The sequence below is a fragment of the Oncorhynchus gorbuscha genome, linkage group LG08 (assembly GCF_021184085.1).
Source record: "Oncorhynchus gorbuscha isolate QuinsamMale2020 ecotype Even-year linkage group LG08, OgorEven_v1.0, whole genome shotgun sequence".
NCBI classification, from domain to species: Eukaryota; Metazoa; Chordata; class Actinopteri; order Salmoniformes; family Salmonidae; genus Oncorhynchus; species Oncorhynchus gorbuscha.
In genome coordinates, this window is record NC_060180.1 from 38205707 (window position 1) to 38226657 (window position 20951).

Here is a 20951-nt window from a genome sequence, read left to right on the forward strand (position 1 = left end):
AGTCTCCCGAGCCTCCTCAGTCCCTGTGTTCGTATGTGTGTGATTTCCGGCGACGGCTGTATGCCGCTGGTGAAATGGCTAAAGAGAAGTTATCATCTTCACAGGAGAGGATGAAGGGCATATTTGATCGCCGAACTGAGCCTCGTCACTTTAGTCCAGGTGACCAGGTTCTTGCTCTGCTGCCAATTGTTGGTTCTCCTTTTCAAGCCAAGTTTCAAGGTCCATATACAGTGGTGCGCCAGTACACTGAGCAAAATTATCTAGTTGCCACTCCAGAACGGAGGAAAGCACACCAGCTGTGCCATGTAAATCTGTTAAAACCCTATTATGCACGTTCCTCTGAGACTGAACAGTGGGATTCTACAGAGGACGGTAAACCTGTTCTTTTGGCTGATACCGTTGTTTCCTTGGGTTCTTGTCGTGCTAGATCTGTGCATGAGGAGGAAGATGTTCCTGGTCCTGACGATTGTATATTGCAGGGTAGATTGAAAAATTCAGAAACACTGGATATTTTAGACAGTCTTCTCACTCACCTACCTGTTGATGAGCGGAAAGAGATGGTTGGTCTGATTCAGAGATTTCCAGGTTTATTTTCTGATACACCTACACGTACAAACTTAATAGAACATGATATTGACATTGGAGGTGCTGACCCCATTCGTCAGCGGTTCTATAGAGTTTCTTCAGAGAAACTACGTTGTCTGGATGCTGAGGTCAAGTACATGCTGGAGAGTAAGATAGCAGAGCCTTCTTTCTCCAGTTGGGCTTCTCCCTGTATCTTGGTCAGTAAACCGGATGGAACAAACCGTTTTTGTACGGACTACCGTAAGGTAAACAGTGTCACAAAGCCAGATTCATTTCCTCTTCCTCGGATGGATAATAATAATATAATGAATAATAATAATAACTTCTCTACTGTGGTCGCTCCCTTGACAGATATGCTGAAAGCTAAGGCTGTTTACGTTTGGTCTACTCGTTGTCAACACGCTTTTGAAGATTCAAAGAGGTTGCTTACCTCAACTCCAGTGCTGGCTGCTCCTCGCATGGATTTGTCATTTACCTTGCAGGTGGATGCTAGTCATGTGGGGGCAAGTGCAGTTTTGCTGCAAGCAGATGTGTCTGGGCTTGAGAGGCCTGTTAAAAAAAAAGTTTAACGATTATCAGTTGAACTATTCGGTTATTGAAAAGGAAGCGCTAGCACTCATTTGGGCGCTACAACACTTCGAAGTGTATGTAGGGTCGGGGGTAGTACCTATTGTGGTCTACACCGACCATAACCCCCTCACTTTTTTGAGGTCCATGATGTGTCCAAACCAGAGGATAATGCGATGGTGTTTATTTTTACAATCATTCCATCTCGATGTGAGGCACATCCGGGGGACTGAAAACGTGATTGCTGATGCGCTCTCTCGTGCGCCCTGTTCCTAATGTTTACGTGACTGACCATTGTTTCGTATTGTCATGTTCTCTGTCCTGTCTGCTCCCTCCTGGTCTTGTTTTCTTTCCTCTTAAATGTTGCTTCCTGTGCGAAGGTTGCTGAGGTCTGGGGAGGAGGTTGGCTGGGGCAAATTGTAAGTGTGAACACGTAAACCCTCATCAATTTGGGGCACAGAGGGCTGTGTCAATTTGGGACGCAGAGGGCTGTGTCAATTTGGGACGCAGAGGGCTGTGTCAATTTGGGACGCAGAGGGCTGTGTCAATTTGGGACGCAGAGGGCTGTGTCAATTTGGGACGCAGAGGGCTGTGTCAATTTGGGACGCAGAGGGCTGTGTCAATTTGGGACGCAGAGGGCTGTGTCAATTTGGGACGCAGAGGGCTGTGTCAATTTGGGACGCAGAGGGCTGTGTCAATTTGGGACGCAGAGGCCTGTGTCAATTTGGGACGCGGGTGCCTGTGTCAATTTGGGACGCGGGAGGCTGGTATGTTGTTCCGGGGTCCTTGTTGGTCCCCGGTTTTATGGGGGGGAATGTGACGACCCTCCCACTCTGTCTGCCGTATTCTGTCTTTGTTCTTGTTTCCTTATTAGGATGCCGGTGGGCGGGGTTGAGAGGGTCGTCAGCTACATGGGAAACACCTGGGCCAGGTGTCTCCCAGGATAAATAGACCTCTTCAACATTCATGGAGGAGACTCTCTCCATGCAGACACCTGTTGTAGATTGTGGTGTGGTTCTTGGTGGCCTTTTGTTTGTGTGCTTTGGCACCTTTCAACACCCTGCATTATCACATTCATGCATGCAAAACACTCACTTACACTACGGACTACTGATTACACACACCATTGGATATTTTCCTTAGTTGCTTTAGTTAATAAATATATCTTTTGTTACTCCTTATCTCCACGTTGTCTCCCTTTGTTACGGGCTTTGAGCCGGTTCGTGACACATGTGTTGTTTGTCCAGGGCCGGCCCGCCCATTAGGCAGGATTAGGCGGCCGCCTTTTGAGGCAGATAAATGAGGGCAGCATTTTCCGAGCTAAACTGACCAAGATGCATCCCCAACAACACGTAAAACCTCACATAACTCTGCCCAAAAACAATGACAATATCTTTCAACCAGTGGCATATGGGCTTTTCAGGTGAGTGCTAATGCATTCCTTTGATAAGCAGTGCCCACTTTGTCAAAGGCAGGGGAGCAAAATATTTGTGTTGTCTATTCACAGCATGTGTCTCCAGAGTGCTGTTGGAGAGACGCAATGCTGCGGCATAGGAGATATAGCTTAAAGAGTATGTGAACTTTTATGTAACCTCCAGGCTGGAGAGAAAATTAATGACAATGTAATGAGACGGACACTTTTTAAATCATGCACGTTTCTCAGATCAAATAGCCTAACCTAAATGGAGCCCAATCAAATAAAAACTGCACTGGCATGTTAAAACCTCTTCGGGATCGGTGTCCTTCCACGGGACTGTTGAGCTAATGCAGTCTAATGCAATTAGCATGAGGTTGTAAGTAACAAGATTTCCCAGGACATAAACATATCTGATATGGGCAGAAAGCTTAAATTCTTGTTAATATAACTGCACTGCCCAATTTACTATTACAGTGAAATAATACCATGCTATTGTTTGAGGAGAGTGCACAATTTTGAACATGAAAAGTTATTAATAAACAAATTAGGCACATTTGGGCAGTCTTGATACAAAATTTTGAATAGAAATGAAATGGTTCATTGGATCACTCTAAAAATTTGCACATACACTGCTGCCATCAGTTGGCCAAAATCTAAATTGCACCTGGGCTGGAATAATACATTATGGCCTTTCTCTTGCATTTCAAAATGATGGTACAAAAAAATACAAAATACATTTTTTTTCTTTTCTTTGCATGATCTTTTACCAGATCTGTTGTTTTATATTCTCTTACATTCCTTTCACATTTCCACAACTTCAAAGTGTTTCCTTTCAACTGGTACCAATAATATTCATATCCTTGCTTCAGGAGCAACAGGCAGTTGGATTTGGTTATGTCATTTTAGGCGAAAATTGAAAAATAGTGGCAGATCCTTAAGAGGTTAGCCTCTTAGGGATCCCTTATATGCCCACTGCACAAAAAATGGACCAGCCCCTCTGGCATTTCGGCCATTGATGAATGGTAATATCTGCCTTCCCTAGAATGCCATGGGCCCAAAGACTGACCTGTCATCATGTGGTGACATTGAGATAGAAATGGACGGGACTAGTGAGGGAAAAAGTGGCTGGATATCTGCATTGACTGTGGAGGGAGTTAGCTGCACTGCAGTACAATGACACTCACATCCACATTTTGATACATCTTGTGAATCATCTGTAAACAAGTTGTTCTATGAATAATGTATTAACTGCATCGTTAATCTGTGTCGTGTCTCCAGAGTTGGGTGTGTGTGGAGATTCCAAGGGAAACATGTGATTCAACCAGCCACCCAATGTCAACTCCTGGAGCATGCCTCTCTTTTCCTCTGATGAAACTGATTTTCTTTTTTCAATGATGACGATTTGGATGGATTCTCCCTCGGCAAACAGTGACAGGATCAGTGTGACAGAACTGTCCAAATGTGGGGCAAACATCAAGGTGCATGTCATTCTAACTCTTCAACTTCCACATATACAAATCATTTAATCAAGAATGGATGAGTCGTCACAACCATGCATGCATGCTTACACTTTATCTCTCCGTATCTCGCTCTACAGGTGTGTTTGTGTGGGTCCTGTTCTAGTCTTGGAGGTGAACCGGCACTGCTCCAGTGAACTGGTGTGGGTGATGAAGTCAGCTCTACTTCCTCTCCTGTAGAGAACAACCACCCAGTTAGTGTACACACAGTGTACACACAGTCATTGTATGCACATAGCTCCATACACACACACACACAATCATAATTCACTTACTCTCACAGACATATCAGTACTACTGTACTTTTATGCATAGTCTCTCATGTTGCTCAATCAACTACTCGCTATCTTCTTATACACTATCTGATATGCATACACTTTATATCTAATACCACTACATTGAGTATACAAAACATTAGGAACACCTTCCTAATATTGAGTTGCACCCCCCCCTTTTGCCCTCAGAACAGCCTCAATTCGTCGGGGTGTGGACTCTACAAGGTGTCAAAAGCATTCCAAAGGGATGCTGGCCGATTTGATTTATTGACTCCAATGCTTGATATCCTTTGGGTGGTGGCTCATTCGTGATACACACGGGAAACGGTTGAGCGTGAAAAACCCGGCAGCTTTGCAGTTCTTTACACACTCAAAACCAGCGCACCTGGCACCTACAACCATACCTTGTTCAAAGGCACTTAAATATTTTGTCTTGCCCATTCACCCTCTGAATGGCACACATACATAATCCATGTCTCAAGGCTTAAAAATCCTTCTTTAACTAGTCTTCTCCCCTTCATCTGCATTGATTGAAGTGGATTAAACAGGTGGCATCAATAAGGGGTCTTAGACAATCCAGATGTAGGCTATTACATGGAAAGAGCAGGCATCCTAATGTTTCGTGCACTCAGTGTGTATATATGTGCGCCTTCAAAAACCCTAAGAGAATAACCTCTTAATGTTAATCAGCTATAGTTAATGTAGTAAGCAATAGTTACTTGAAATATATAATTCAATTACGTTTATTTTAAGTTTACATTAATCTAGTTGCACTCTACATGCAGACTAGAACAGAACCTCGTTTTTGATAATTATACCAATTTTGAAGGGCTGTTGCAGTCTTGTATTTACGGTAGTACATATTTATGTCACGTGTTGAAGGGAAGCGCGATTGCAATTGCGCACGCATCTCACACGCAATATTGTTGCAATTTGTCAACATTTACTGATTGTTTGTTGCATATTAGCTCGGAAATTGGAGACTTTACTTAGCACAGAGAATACAAATTCTGTAATTTGGACTGGACAAGATGGCCAGCTGCAATTTTCAGGCGCAGTTGGTATCTATTATGGAGGTATTGGCTAAAGCAGCTGTAGCAGAAATAAACAAACGAGTTGATGATAGCTGTGCAGTTATACGTTTGGAAATGACCCAAAGCCAGCGAGATATTGATGTACTGAAAAGGAAGTGTCAAATGATGGAAGGCGAGCTGAAGAAGACGCGAGTCAGGAGAAAGGGTAACGTGTTATTCATGATACATTGATTGCATGTACAAAACCCAAATGTTTTACTATGTTTTAATACGACTCAATTATTTTCCAGTTTTTTACCCCATGGCATCAGCAAGATCTTCATATCCAGTCAAGATTGTTTTGAACAAGCAGAGGAGTAACTCACAGTGGAGAGATGGAGAGGACTCTCAACCCCAGGTGTGATACATCACCTTTTACAATTACAGAGACCTGACCTCTTGCATCAATTCTGTTGTTGGATTTTCAGGAGATTTTACTGCTTTTGTGTGATTCATGAGTATGAAAGTGTTAAATATGGTGTGTCCCAGAGTGATAACCTCAGTCCCATGTTACAGCCTACAGATGTGGAGCAGAGAGCAGAGACTGAACCAATACTGATCAAAGATGAGGAGACGGCAGAGGATGTGTGGAAGACTGACCTTCAGGAAGAGCTCAGGATCACTGGAGAGGGTGGGTGCGACCATAAGGGGTACTGCTTTGTCTGTCTATGAAGACTGTGTGGGTGTGGCGTCATTTCGGCTAAACCTAGGGCACGTACACTCACAGTCAGTTCTAAAGCAGTCGTGTAATGTTTATTTTATCTTAAATCTTTAGAGTCTGGTTCCAAGCCTGGGCAACCACCATCCTTTGAGCAACGGCATTGTGATGTGGACTTCATCACACAACCCAACATATCTCCTGAAGACTCAGTGGAACATTACCCCAATTCTGATGGTCCAGAGGAACCAGGCACACCCCGGCTCACATCTACAGACGTTTTCAGCACAGAGCAGCACCGGCCAGATGAGGACTCACAAGATCTAGTGATGGTGAAGGATGAGAAAGAGGAGGAGCTGGATCAGACCACGGCCCTTACAGGACCTGACCAGTTTGTCATGGATGAGACTAATGGGCAGCTGTGGACCTCTGTGGATCCAGGCAGAGATACTGACCCCGATGGCCACCAAATGTTCTCATTTCATGCCTCAGAAGAGTACTCTCAGAATATCTCTTTTTTCCCATCTCATTGTGGTCTGCCAACCCTGCCTACTATGACAGATGGTGTAGGGCCATCGGTTCATTCTAGAGGGAAACCACACGCTAACATGTTCAGTGCAGCAGCACACATGAAAAGACATGTCAGGACATTGGCTGATGAGACTAGACAACAGACGCCAGAAGAACAGAGCAGTGAGACGCTGAACTCAAATAATGATGGAAATAGTTTAGCTTTACAGCCAAGGCAGCATCAGCACAGGGCTTCAGAAGCAACAGTGAGAATGAGTGAGTGCATGACAGGGTCAAACATGGCCACCACCTCCACCTTCTCTGGATACAGCCTGAGTCGCAGTAGTTTTAACATGGTGAAGAGAATGAGGACTCAGTGGAGGTCGGGCGGCACCACTGAGAGGCGTTTTAGAGAGAAACCGCACACCTGCGAACAGTGTGGCAGGAGTTTCACCAAGCAGTGGAACCTGATCAGACATGCTGTGGTCCACAGCGGGGAGAAGCCCTACGAGTGCTCACAGTGTGGGAAATGCTTCACCCGGCGCTCCAGTATGAAGTCACATCAGAGAACTCACATAGGAGAGAGTCCAGTGTCTCAACATGTTGTACCCCGATACCCCTTGGATCCACATACAAGTTTAATGTTGTCTCAGGCCAGGTGGAATAAATAGGGACATAATTGCATACTTTCTATGTGAAAATGTGGTCGGTATTTAGAAGGTACAGAGACATTTTACAATATTTTTCTCCCAATTGATTTGTGAAATGCTTTGTCTGTTGATGGCTCCTCACTTTCATTTTAACAACCTATTTACAACTGGTAATGTGTTTTTGCCCAACAAAATCATAAACATGTTATATTCATTAAAATAAAAATCATGAAAGAGTCCGTCTGTGCTTTTAGATAATTTATATGATCCTTTTAGTATGTGTATGTGTAGACCCACACTAGCTGGGATGTCACTTCTTTCCAAAGGGACAGTCTCATATTAGGTCTAGTTAATAACATAACTTGATTTCCCAAGTTATATTTTCACGTTACTCTGCTGCCATAAAATGTTTAACTAGCAATGACATATTTTTTTCAATGTAATAGGCTATACATGCTCATACAGCTTTACATTTTACATCTGCAAACTATGCTTTTACTGTGTACGTTGTCTAAACTGATATTGCACCGATACTGGATAAAACTGGTAATCTCAATCAAAGAACATTAGTATAGATCAAGGATGGGCAAGTTTGATGGGGGCCACAAAAAATGTGAATTTATCATGAGGATCCGCAATGGCTAGCGTGTCTACATACCCACACATGCAACCAGTTCCAGCTCTGGCCTTTTTGGGGTTGTCTGATTTAGTTTTCATAACATGGCAAAAATAGTGGAACTGGAAAGTTACATTCAGCGTGATCAAGTAAAGGCTTTGAATTTCAGCCAGCAGCTACAGTAGGCTACACACCACTGTTTGAGTTGAGCACAGCGTTGGTGCAGACTACAACAACAGCGTTGTAGACTATTTCATTCCCTTCATCTGTGTCAGCAGTAATCTTGCATGTCAGTTCAGTGCACACTGCGTAAAGGAAAATGAAATATCCGAGAATCAATTTTTTTGTATTAGGCCGTCATCTCCAAATCAGAGATTTCAAGTAATTGCATTATGAACCTAACATTTGCGCATAGCCTACTGCTGCATTTACAATGCGTATAAATACAAGTTTAAAATGTTTTAGGCTAAATGTTCTGATCTGTTGCATCAGTATTATTGCTTTAAAAAAAATGTATGTACTAGTTGTTTGAATTTAGGATCGATCATTCTACAACTGTCCTGGAGTTTGTTTGGAATAGGCAATCCTCGCACAGAAGGACATAGGTCAACTTTTCTACTCTGGGGGATAGTAGATTGACATAGACTAGTGATTTTGCAGTTCATTACTCATCTTGCTGTCTTCAAAGTCCACATCGGAATTCGGTAAAGGCCACGCCATTGCATCCTTGAGTTGCATGTTCTGTTAAGATGAATTCCCATAATCTAAATGTGATATATGTCATTCTGAGCACCATGGGAGGACGCCCTAATCAGGTTACGCAGCCAATGCATATGGGTCCGGTAAACATCTCAAATGTCTGGTAAGTTAAAATGCCCCGACACATTCTCCCAATGGAGATTGCACACCCCCCTCAGAAAGAGAGACACAGTTGCATGTGAACACTCATATTTTTTTATATTATTATTATTTTTTAATACAAAAGGATAGATTTTGATAGATTTTGAGTTGGGCCTTTGGGCCCAACAAGTGGCAGGAGTCTTTGAAGCCCCCACCAGCCGTTCAAAGATCATTCACTGGCATTTTCCACAAGAAATCTGCCTCCAGAAATAAAAGCTTCACCCAAGTGGATTTTGCCCTACTACTGTTGCACTGCTGCTTGGATTCCACCTGGCGATCTGTTCACCGTCTGCCCTGGTTGTCTCCCTGTCTGGTACAGGTACCCCCACCACACTCCCCTGTCTCTCCCGAGCTTTTGGTCACCTGAAGCACTCACACACTATTGGGGCGAGTAACTCTGAACTTACAATGGCCAAGTCGTTATACATGTAATTTTTTTCTTGTACGTTTTTCTATTTGCCTCATGACTCCTGCATACCTTGTTGACTACAAACTTTCTTTACCCAACCGTGGGACCGACTATGTTTTTTCCCCACACTTGGGACTCTGCCTCTCGATTGGTTACACATACTTTTGGCCTCCCATCCTATTCTAACCATCTCTCACCAGCTTTGTATTCATATTACCTGATGAAATTGCTGTACAATATGATCTTGTTGCCATCTGACGCACATTTAAATGTCATAAATCAGCACTGCAGAGCTCTCCCTGTCCTATGCCGTGCCTTGATTGTATTACTGTTGATGATATCTGGAAATGTGCATGAACACCCTGGCCCATCTGTTGCTAGCCCCCATTCTGATTTGTGTTCTGCTTCACTGATTTCTGCTCTCGTAAAAGCCTAGTTTTTCTGCACGTTAACACTAGAAGCTTAAAATGCCTAAAATGGATCATTTGAAAGTGTGGGTTCACAGCAACAATCCAGATGTGTTGGTCATTACTGAGACGTGGTGAAGGAAGTGTTTTGAATACCGATGTTAACCTTTCTGATTATAACTTTTTCGGCAAGACAGATCTTCCAAAGGTGGCAGAATGGCAATCTTTACCAATGATCACCTTCGGTGCTTGGTCTTTCCTCAAACAATTTGATTTGCTGGTTTTAAGCATTAAAGTTTCAAATAACTCTTTGTTGACCTGTTGCTGGGTGCTATCGTCCTCCGTCAGTACCGGCCTGTACCCTACCTGCCCTAAGATCTCTCCTGGCCCCTTACACTAAGTCTGAATTTGTCCTGCTTGGTGACCTAAACCGGGACATGCTTCAACCACCTGAGCACATGCCTAGCTCTTCAGTCACCACTTCATTAAGTCAGGATTCCTATTTGACTCTGCCATGCCTCCTTGCCCGTCCAACATTTCCTCATCTCCCACCCCTTCTAATGTGACTATCCCCGATGCTCCTCCCTCTTTTTCCCCTGCCCCGCTACAAAGTTTCTCCCTGCAGGCAGTCACTGAGTCCGAGGTGCTGCCTTCCAAGCAGCACCATGGGTACCTCCCCAGAAAAGTCTTGGCGATGATCGGGAAGCAACCTTAAAGAAGAAAGGGTCTAAACCATCTGACACAGATGTTTTTTTTGGGGTCAAGTTTAGCAGCCACACTCCTTTAGCAGCCACACTTCATACTTTACTTAAAGGGAGAGATCAAGCTAATCCTAACTGTTATAGGCCTGTTTTTATTTTGCCCTGTTTATCAAAAGTGTTGGACAAACTTGTCAATAATCAACTGACTGGCTTTCTTGATGTCTACAGTATTCTCTCGGGTATGCAATCTGGTCTCTGCTCAGGTTATAGATGTGTCACTGCAACCTTATAGGTCCTCAATGATGTCACCATTACCCTTGATTCTAAGAAATGTTGTGCTGCTATTTTTATTGTCTTGGCCAAAGCTTTTGATATGGTAGACCATTCCATTCTTGTGGGCCGTCTAAGGAGTATTGGTGTCTTTGTGGGATCTTTGGCCTGGATGGCTAACTAAGTCAAAGAGTGCAGTGTATAAAGTCAGAAAATCTGCTGTCTCAGCCATTGCCTGTCACCAAGGGAGTACCACAAGGCTCGATCCTAAGCCCCACGCTCTTCTCAATTTACATCAACAACGTAGCTCAGGCAGTAGGAAGCTCTCTCTTCCATGTATATGCTGATGGTACAGCCTTATACTCAGCTGGCCCCTCTCCGGGTTTTGTGTTAAATGCTGGACAACAAAGCTTTCTTAGTGTCCAACAAACCTTCTCTACCCTAAACCTTGTTCTGAACGCCTCCAAAACAAAGGTCATGTGGTTTGGTAAGAAGAATGCCCCCCCTCCCACAGGTGTTATTACTACCTCTGAGGGTTTAGAGCTTGAGGTAGTCACCTCATACAAGTACTTGGGCGTATGGCTAGACAGTGCACTGTCCTTCTCTCAGCACATATCAAAGCTGAAGGCTAAAGTTCAATCTAGACTTGGTTTCCTCTATTGTAATCACTCCTCTTTCACCCCAGCTGCCAAACTAACCCTGATTCAGATTACCATCCTACCCATGCTAGATTATGGCAACATAATTTATAGATTGGCAGGTAAGAGTGCTCTCGAGCGGCTAGATGTTTACCATTCAGCCATCAGATTTGCCACCAATGCTCCTTATAGGACACATCACTGCACTCTATACTCCTCTGTAAACTGGTCATCTCTGTATACCCGTCGCAAGACCCACTGGTTGATGCTTATTTATAAAACCCTCTTAGGCCTCACTCCCCCTATCTGAGATATCTACTGCAGCCCTCATCCTCCACATACAACTGTTCTGCCAGTCACATTCTGCTAAAGGTTCCCAAAGCACACACATCACTGGGTCGCTCCTCTTTTCAGTTTGCTGCAGCTAGCGACTGGAATGAGCTGCAACAAACACTCAAACTGGACAGTTATCTCAATCTCTTCATTCAAAGACTCAATCATGGACACTCTTACTGACAGTTGTGGCTGTTTTGTGTGATGTATTGTTGTCTCTACCCTCTTTCCCTTTGTGCTGTTGTCTGTGCCCAATAATGTTTGTACCATGTTTTGTGCTGCTACCATGTTGTTATGTTGCTACCATGCTGTGTTGTCATCTTAAGTCTCTCTTTATATAGTGTCATCTCTCTTGTTGTGATGTGTTTTGTCACTGACAGTTGTGGCTGTTTTGTGTGATGTATTGTTGTCTCTACCTTCTTTCCCTTTGTGCTGTTGTCTGTGCCCAAAAATGTTTGTACCATGTTTTGTGCTGCTACCATGTTGTTATGTTGCTACCATGCTGTGTTGTCGTCTTAAGTCTCTCTTTATATAGTGTCATCTCTCTTGTTGTGATGTGTTTTGTCATATCTATATTGTATGTATATTGTATGTATTTTAAATGTTTAATGCCAGGCCCCGTCCCCGCATGAGGCCATTTGCGGTAGGCTGTCATTGTAAATAAGAATGTGTTCTTAACTGACTTGCCTAGTTAAATAAAGGTTCGATTATTATTTATTTGTAAAAAAAAATTTAAGGAAACCCTGACACAAACACCTCAAGAAGACTATATTAGCCTACTGAGCTGAAACCACCTGAAGCCTATGCATTCATTATATCTGGGAGCAAAAGGCTGAAGCCATTCTTCAGGTCTCAGGCAATGTTACTCATCCCTCTAGCATAGTTAACCAGTGAGACGGCTGGAAGATTCCCGGAATAAGGAGAGAATAAGCAGGAAATCCGGGAATCCTCTAACCAGGATATCTGAAACTCTGTAGACGATGTGAGAAAGACCCTTTAAACAGGTCCACATTCAAAGCCACGGGTCCAAACGGATTACCAGGACGTGTACTCAAAGCATACGTGGACCAACTGGCAGGTGTCTTCACTGACATTTTCAAACTCTCCCTGACCGAGTCTGTAAAACCTACATGTTTCTAACAGACCAGCATAGTCCCTGTGCCCAAGGAAGTGAAGGTAACCTGCCTAAATGATTACCTCCCCGTGGCACTCATGGCGGTAGCATGAAGTGCTTTGAAAGGCTGGTCATGGCTCACATCAACAGCATCCTCCCGGAAACCCTAGACCCACTCCATTTCACATACCGCCTCAACAGATACACAGATGGCGCAATCTCAATCGCACTCCACACTGCCCTTTCCCACCTGTACAAAAGGAACACCTATGTGAGAATGCTTTTCAATGACTACAGCTCAGCGTTCAACACCATAGTGCCCTCAAATCTTATCACTAAGCTAAGGACCCTGGGACAAAACCCCTCCCTCTAAGTGGATACTGGACTTCCGCCCCCAGGTGGTAAGGGTAGGTAACAACATGTCTGCCACGCTGATCCTCAACACTGGGGCCCCCCCGGGGTGTGTACTTAGTCCCGTCCTGTACTCCCTGTTCTCTGACGACTGTGTGACCAAGCACGACTCCATCACCATCATTGAGTTTGCTAACTACACAACAGTGGTAGGCCTGACCACTGACAACGATGAGAGCCTATATGGAGGTCAGCGAACTGGCAGTGTGGCGCCAGGACGACAACCTCTTCCTCAATGTGAGCAAGACAAAAGGAGCTGATTGTGGACTACAGGAAAAGGATGGCCGAACAGGCCCCCATTAACATCAACAGGGCTGTAGTGGTGCGGGTAGAGAGTTTAAAAGTTCCTTGGTGTCCACATCACCAACAAACTAGCATGGTCCAAACACATCAAGACAGCCGTGAAGAGGGCACGACAATGCCTTTTCCCCCTCAGCATGCTGAAAAGATTTGGCATGGGTCCCCAGATCCTCAAAAAGTTATACAGCTGCACCATCAAGAGCATCCTGACCGGTTGCATCACCGCCTGGTATGGCAACTGCTCGCCATCTGACCGTAAGGCGCTACAGAGGGTAATGCATATGGCCCAGTACATCACTGGGGCCAAGCTTCCTGTCATCCAGGACCTATATAATATGTCAGAGGAAAGCCCATAAAATTGTCATGGACTCCAGTCACCCAAGTCATGGACTGTTATCTCTGCAAATGCACGGCAAGCGCCAAGTCTAGGACCAAAAGGCTCCTTAACAGCTTCTACCCCTAAGCCATAAGACTAACAAACAATTAATCGAATGGCCACTGGACTATTTACATTGACACCCTTCATTTGTTTTGTACACTGCTGCTACTCGCTGTTTATTATCTACGCATTGCCACTTCACATCTACCTACATGTATAAATTACCTCAACTAGCCTGTACCCCTGCACACTGACTCGTTACTGGTACCCCGTATATAGTCTCGTTATTGTTATTTTATTGTGTTACTTTTTCTATTTTTTATTTATTTATTTGGTAAATATTGTTCTTGTAAAAAGAAACATTGTAAAAACTGTACTTGTACTGCACTGTTGGTTAAGGTCTTGTAAATGAGCATTTCACGGTAAGGTCAACACTTGTTGTATTCGGCGCATGTGACAAAGTTCGATTTGATTTGATCACACGCCCACAGAAACTCACTGGTCTTCGTTGCAGAACACGCCCCCAGATAACACTGACTCCGATGCAGAAGGCTGACAGCAGCAGCATGCGGACCTGAGGCCTCTTGTGGCAGTAGGGAAGGTTGTTCTCTGGGATCCTATATACACACACAACAAACCAGGAATAAATTAGAAGTTGGAAAAAGTAAAAAAACAACAATAGTTTGAGAAGAGTAAACTATTTGCATTGATTCAGTTTGTGTTTTTGATTGGTTGATTGAATAGGCCAACTCTTCTTGTGATTTGTGTTGTTAGGTTGATTGGGTACCCCTTAATCTGTGATTATGAACAGATCTTTGTTAGGTTTATTTGATAAGTCTCTCCCCTGCACTTGCCAAAGGGGAGTCTCCTCACAAAGGGCCAGAGACAGTTGTAGAGGCAAACAGACGAGGCCAGACAGAATATCCCAATAATGATATACACTAAACCGACAGAGAGCTCGAGGATTAGCATACACACTATATACACACACACACACACAGAAATGAACAGGAGGCTGTGGCTAAAGCAACAAACAAAAAAAAGGTATGTAGAACTCAGATCGATTGTCTGTGGGGTGAAGTTAACCTCCCCTTTCATGTAAAAAAAGGCATGACCATCATGCTTTTAGGGAAAGAGGATTAAATCTTGTACATGTATTAAACTGAGTTTGACCAATGCCAGTCATTTTCTCTGTGACAGAAAACTTTAAACCCTGCAGGAAGGGCAGTGTATTTCAACTAGCTTATTATAATGTAATTACCTATTTTTTAACTGACAACTGCAAAAACAGGTAGAGAGAAAGAGAGACATGGAGAAAGGCTGAGGGAGGTGGACAGACAGACAAAGAGAGAGAGAGAGACAGAACGCTACAGGTAGAGATAACGACAGCTACAGGTGTATATCTCGGTGTGTACCCAGGTGGTCGTAAAAGAAGTAGAGCAGCACGAGCATCGAGCAGCACATGACCACAAACACAGAGATCATGATGGGCGTCACATCCACCGTCTCCTCATCCTGCTTCTCCGCGCTGTCGTCACGCTTGTGCTTCATGTAGCGCCTGCAAAGGGACACAACAGGGACACGTGAGGGAGGGAGGATGCCGAACTGACCTCTGATCAGTAGAGGCAATTTCAGTCTAGCCCTCTCTCTCTCCACTCTGCTTTTAGCCACCCCAGCAAAGGCCACTCAGCCTTGCAGTGTAGCTGGCTCTTTCTCTCTGTTCAACATCACTACTGAGTCACTCTAAATGACAACACCAGTCACATCGCCATGCCCTCCACTCCACATAGAATGTCTCTTCAGACAACACAAGGATTCACTCAGCCTTGCCCTATGACACTGCCTCCACACACAGTAGAATGAGTCTTCAGACTGCAATTCAATGGAATAACATCGGACAAGATTAAACTGTGTTGGGTGGGTTTTCCCCAGAGATGATAACTAGGGATGTGCATCTGACTCTATACATGGGCTCTAATACGATACAGGAACGATCCATTTTCATTTGAAACAATTCGGTTTGATTAGAGAACGAATCGATGTGATTCGGTAAGATACACTAATGCATAAACACATACATTTTCCATTCTAAATTAAAATGGCACCGAAGCAGAAGGCAGACATTTTACATGCCCCCAACCGATTGTGTTTTTTGTTAGTTTATCTGCGTTGTTTGTCACTTCTTTACTATTTTTGTACATAATGTTGCCACTACTGTCTCTTATGACCGAAAATAACTTCTAGACATTAGGACTGCGATTACTCACCACGGACTAGCAGAATCATTTTTCTTCTTTCACGACTCTGACGAGCCCGAGGCGGAGGATATACGGCTCCCTCAGGAACAGGCCCCGACCCCAGTGATCTGAGTGAAGTGGCGGAGAAAGAGAGGCCGGAGGGCGGGCTGCCTTCTGAGGAGTAGGCAGCGATCGAATAAACCCCCACTCCCCTCAATTCTGCTCGCAAACATGCAATCTTTGGACAATAAAATGGACGAGTTATTGGGAAGATTAAACTACCAAAGGTACATTGAAAACTAACATCCTATGCATCACGGAGTCGTGGCTGAATGACAACAATATCAACATACAGCTGGCTGGTTCTACGATGTACTGGCAGGATAGAACAGCGGCGTCTGTTAACCTCTATGCGCACCGAACCCGTTAGCGGGGTTAAATTTGACAACATACGGTGATCGCTACATAAATAGTCATATTAAACATTCATGCAAATACAAGTGTCTCACATGTTTTGAAAGCCTAGAGTCTTGCTAATCCAACTGCGTTGTCAGATTTTAAAAAGGATTTACTGCATTTTTACAGCCTAACACGAAACATTTTGTGAACCGCTTGTGTCGTGAATTCCGTCTCATTCAATTTTCGACGACACATTCGATGTAAATACACACACTAAACGTGACTTTTCCAGTCATGTTTGGTTTCATTGCAATCAACTGGTTGTTTGTAACACAACCAAATGTGATGGGTCATTTCGCGGGACGTATTGACTGAAAGAAACCGATTTGAAGACAACAAGTAATGACATCATTGTGCGCCAATGATATGACCGCTGTTTCGTTGATTGATCGTATTTTAACCCAATGACTACTGATCGTCTTGAAATCTAGCTTGGTCGATAGCCATGAGCTGAGGTAAACTGCAATATGTAATGGTTATGTGTTGGAAGACCAACCCATGTAGTAAACTCCGGCGTAAAGAGGGTCATTCACCATTGAAAATTCATACCGGAAGGAGCAACGCATGTTGCGCACAGCACTTTTTTGGTAAAGCGCATCTTCAGCTGTTTATATATCAATCAGTATGGCGACTAAGTCAGGGAAAGCTAAATCTAAGTCTAGATATACAGATGTACACACAATTTTGGAAGAAATTGATTGGGAAAGTGAGACAGAGATTGTTGGAGGATGATTAATTTAGCTAGCATAGCTTTGATTCCCAAAAGGAGGACATCGTTTTGGACTGGTAAGTTCTTCTCATGCTAATGCCGTTGTTTGAAATTAATAATATAAAATATTGTGACTTTTTAAAATTTTTTGTAGCAACATATAAAAATGTAATGAAATGTGTACACGTTGGTTATACGGGTAAAGTACACGTTGTCTATACATTGTGGGTGGGGGTATGTTTGTATGTATGCATGACCCATAGCCTATGTTTGTATGTATGTGTATGACCCATAGCCTATATTTGTGTGTGTATATACACACATATTGTGGATTAGAGGGAGATTGGCCGAGATGCGTGACTGCCGCTCCACCCCACCCCACCCCCACATGAAATAGCCTATTTGAGGCTGTTGAGGGCCCACAACAATGGCCAAAGTTAAATGGAGACAGTAGATACAGCTGGTCTGTTGTAATATAATAGAGACAGTACATCTAGCAGGTCTAAAATAATATATTCAACCTTATGTTCCCTGTACTCTCTCATATATATATATATATATATATACGTACATACTAGAGGTCGACCGATTAATCGGAATGGCCGATTTCAAGTATTCATAACAATCGAAATATTTTTGGGCGCCAATTTCCGATAATTTTTTAAAAATGTATTTTTAATTTGTATACCTTTTATTTAACTAGGCAAGTCAGTTGAGAATACATTCTTATTTTCAATGATTGCCTAGGAACTGTGGGTTAACTGCCTTGTTCAGGGGCAGAATGACAGATTTTCACCTTGTCAGTTCAGGGGATCCAATCTTGCAACCGCACAGTTAACTAGTCCAACGCTCTAACCATTGCACTCCACGAGTAGCCTGTCTGTTACGCGAATGCAGTAGAAGCAAAGGTAAATTGCTAGCTAGCATTAAACTTATCCTATAAAAAACAATCAATCATAATCACTAGTTATAACTACTAATCCAGTTTAGCAGGCAATATTAACCAGGTGAAATTGTGTCATTTCTCTTGCGTTCATTGCATGCAGAGTCAGGGTATATGCAACAGTTTGGGCTGCCTGGCTCATTGAGAACTAATTTGCCAGATTTTACGTAATTATGACATACATTGAAGGTTGTGCAATGTAACAAGAATATTTAGACTTAGGGATGCCACCCGTATTTCACTGAAATAATAAACGTTTTGTTTTCGAAATTATAGTTTCCGGATTCGATCATATTAATGACCAAAGGCTCGTATTTCTGTGTGTTATGTTATAATTAAGTCTGATTTGGTAGAGCAGTCTGACTGAGCAGCAGGCCCGTAATCATTCATTCAAACAGCACTTTCGTGCGTTTTGCCAGCAGCTCTTCGCAAGCACAGCGCTGTTTATGACTTCAAGCCTATCAGCCTAATGGCTGGTGTAACCAATGTGAAATGGCTAGCTAGTTAGCTGGGTGTGCGCTAATACTGTGTCAAAAGTCACCTGCTTTTAGATTTGGAGTAGTTATTCCCCTTGCGCTTTTGTGGAGCGATGGGTAACGATGCTTTGAGGGTGGCTGTTGTCGATGTGTTCCTGTTTTGAGCCCAGGTAGAGCGAGGGGAGGGACGGGATCTATACTGTTACACTGGCAATACTAAAGTGCCGTATAAGGACATCCAATAGTCAAAGGTTAATGAAATACAAATGGTATAGAGGGAAATAGTCCTATAATTCCTATAATAACTACAACCTAAAACTTCTTACCTGGGAATATTGAAGACTCATGTTAAAAGGAACCACCAGCTTTCATATGTTCTCATGTTCTGAGCAAGGAACTTAAACGTTAGCTTTCTTACATAGCACATGTTGCACTTTTACTTCTCCAACACTTTGTTTTTACATTATTTAAACCACATTTCATTATTTACTTGAGGCTAAATTGATTTTATTGATGTATTATATTAAGTTAAAATAAGTGTTCATTCAGTATTGTTGTAATTGTCATTATTTCAAATAAATAATAATAAAAAAATTGGCCGATTAATCGGTGGCGGCTTTTTATGTCCTCCAATAATCGGGAGCGGCTTTGAAAAATCATAATCGGTCGACCTCTAGTATCGTTCATATAAGCAAGAAATATATATTTTTTTATTGATACACACTTTTACAGGGTTAGTGTTCCCACACAGCCATATCTCCATGTCACAGCACGTTTATGGAAGACAGAGGGACCACCTGTGCTAATTATCTCTCTAGCATGCTCCAAACACCTGTGTAACGGAAGAAGGCCGCCAGAAGCGTGTTGTCACCAAAAATATACTGTCGGCTGCAACTGTGATGAAGCCGGTTATAACACTGTACAGTAGTGTATATTTTGCATTTGACAAATTATTTTGATGTAATATTAAAGTAAAGGGCTTCATGTTTCTAGAACGGTATCTAAATTGAGAATCGATACAAGTTTAGATGGAGTATTTGGCTGTCAAAGCCAGTCTACCTCTGAAAAGAACAAGGTCCTCGGACTTTAAAGTGACAATCAGCAGTAGAAACAATAACAAAGCCGTGTCCCCTCCCCTGTTTAGATAAAAAGCTGATGATAGGACTGGAGAAATGTAACCACCCTCAAATTCATAGACAGAGCTATGATGCATCTCTCCAACTTCTGGCTACTTCTTCTTTGGGCTTTATATGGTGGTTGGCAACCAACTTTAAGGTGCATTACCACTACCAACTGGACTGGAGTGTGGACCTCAGTTCATCTTTCAATCACCCAAGTGGGTATATGCTCCTAAAAACCAATGAGGAGATGGGAGAGGCAGGACTTGCACATGTCAAGTGTCACACATAGAACCAAGTTCTATTTTAGCGTCTGGATACGCAGACGCTCGTTGATGCACACACGATGCAAGCGGTGTGGTCAGCATGTAATGCACTACATTGCAGTGCTAGCGGAGTCATTACAGACCCGGGTTCAATCCCGAGCTGTATCACAACCGGCCATGATCAGGATTCCCATGTGGCAGCACAGAATTGGCCCAGCATCGTCAGGGTTAGGGGACTGTTCGTTGTAAAAAACAATTTGTTCTTAACTGACTTGCCAGTTAAATAAAGGTTAAATAAATACACAATACAACGAGCCCTGTGTCGCTACGAATATTCTCAGCGCCCTACTGTACCTCGACTAACCTGTATCCCAGCACATTGACTTGGTACCGGTACCTCATTATTGTTATGTAATTTTCTTGTGTTACTTTTTGATTTGATTTTGTTTATTTAGTTTCTTTAACTGTATTGTCGGTTTAAAAAAGTATGCAAAAAAAGTATGCATGTCAGGTAAGGTCTACCTACACCTGCTGTATTCCGCACATGTGACAAATAAAATTGGATTTGTACTCAATCGTTGGTGTATGTTGGCATGCACATGTAACGGATGTGAAACGGCTAGTTTAGTTAGCGGTGGTGCGCGCTAAATAGCGTTTCAATCGGTGACGTCACTTGCTCTGAGACCTTGAAGTAGTAGTTCCCGTTGCTCTGCAAGGGCCGCGGCTTTTGTGGGTAACGATGCTTCGTGGGTGACTGTTGTTGATGTGTGCAGAGGGTCCCTCGTATGGGCGAGGGGACGGTCTAAAGTTATACTTTTACACACACTAATTACCTCGACAAAAGTACGAGTACTGACTGTTTAGATTGTTTTACAGATTAAGGCCACGTTATATTGGGTGAATAGACATGAGACCAATCTCACCTGTTTTATGAAAATAACTGCCCAAACCAGGTTTAGCGAAGCCTTCATGCTTAGCTTATTGTTATCTCCCAATTACCCGCACTGCTCCGG

General features: G+C 43.2%; 1 protein-coding gene across 4 annotated transcripts in view; it reads left to right on the top strand.

Annotated features, from left to right (window-relative positions):
- The window catches only part of LOC124041617 (zinc finger protein 26-like), a 31033-nt gene extending 23542 nt beyond the window's left edge, over positions 1–7491 (top strand). The window contains exons 2-6 of one of the 4 annotated variants that reach the window (XM_046359403.1): positions 3848–4047; positions 4167–5600; positions 5686–5792; positions 5951–6065; positions 6210–7491. In XM_046359403.1, coding sequence (XP_046215359.1) covers positions 5393–5600; positions 5686–5792; positions 5951–6065; positions 6210–7273 — 1494 coding nt within the window. In that variant the 5' untranslated portion in view covers positions 3848–4047; positions 4167–5392 and the 3' untranslated portion in view covers positions 7274–7491. Of the gene's footprint in view, positions 1–3359; positions 4048–4166; positions 5793–5950; positions 6066–6209 lie in introns of those variants that run through there. The other 3 variants (XM_046359404.1, XM_046359401.1, XM_046359402.1) reach the window with 3 other exon arrangements.
- The last annotated feature ends 13460 nt before the right edge of the window (positions 7492–20951 follow it).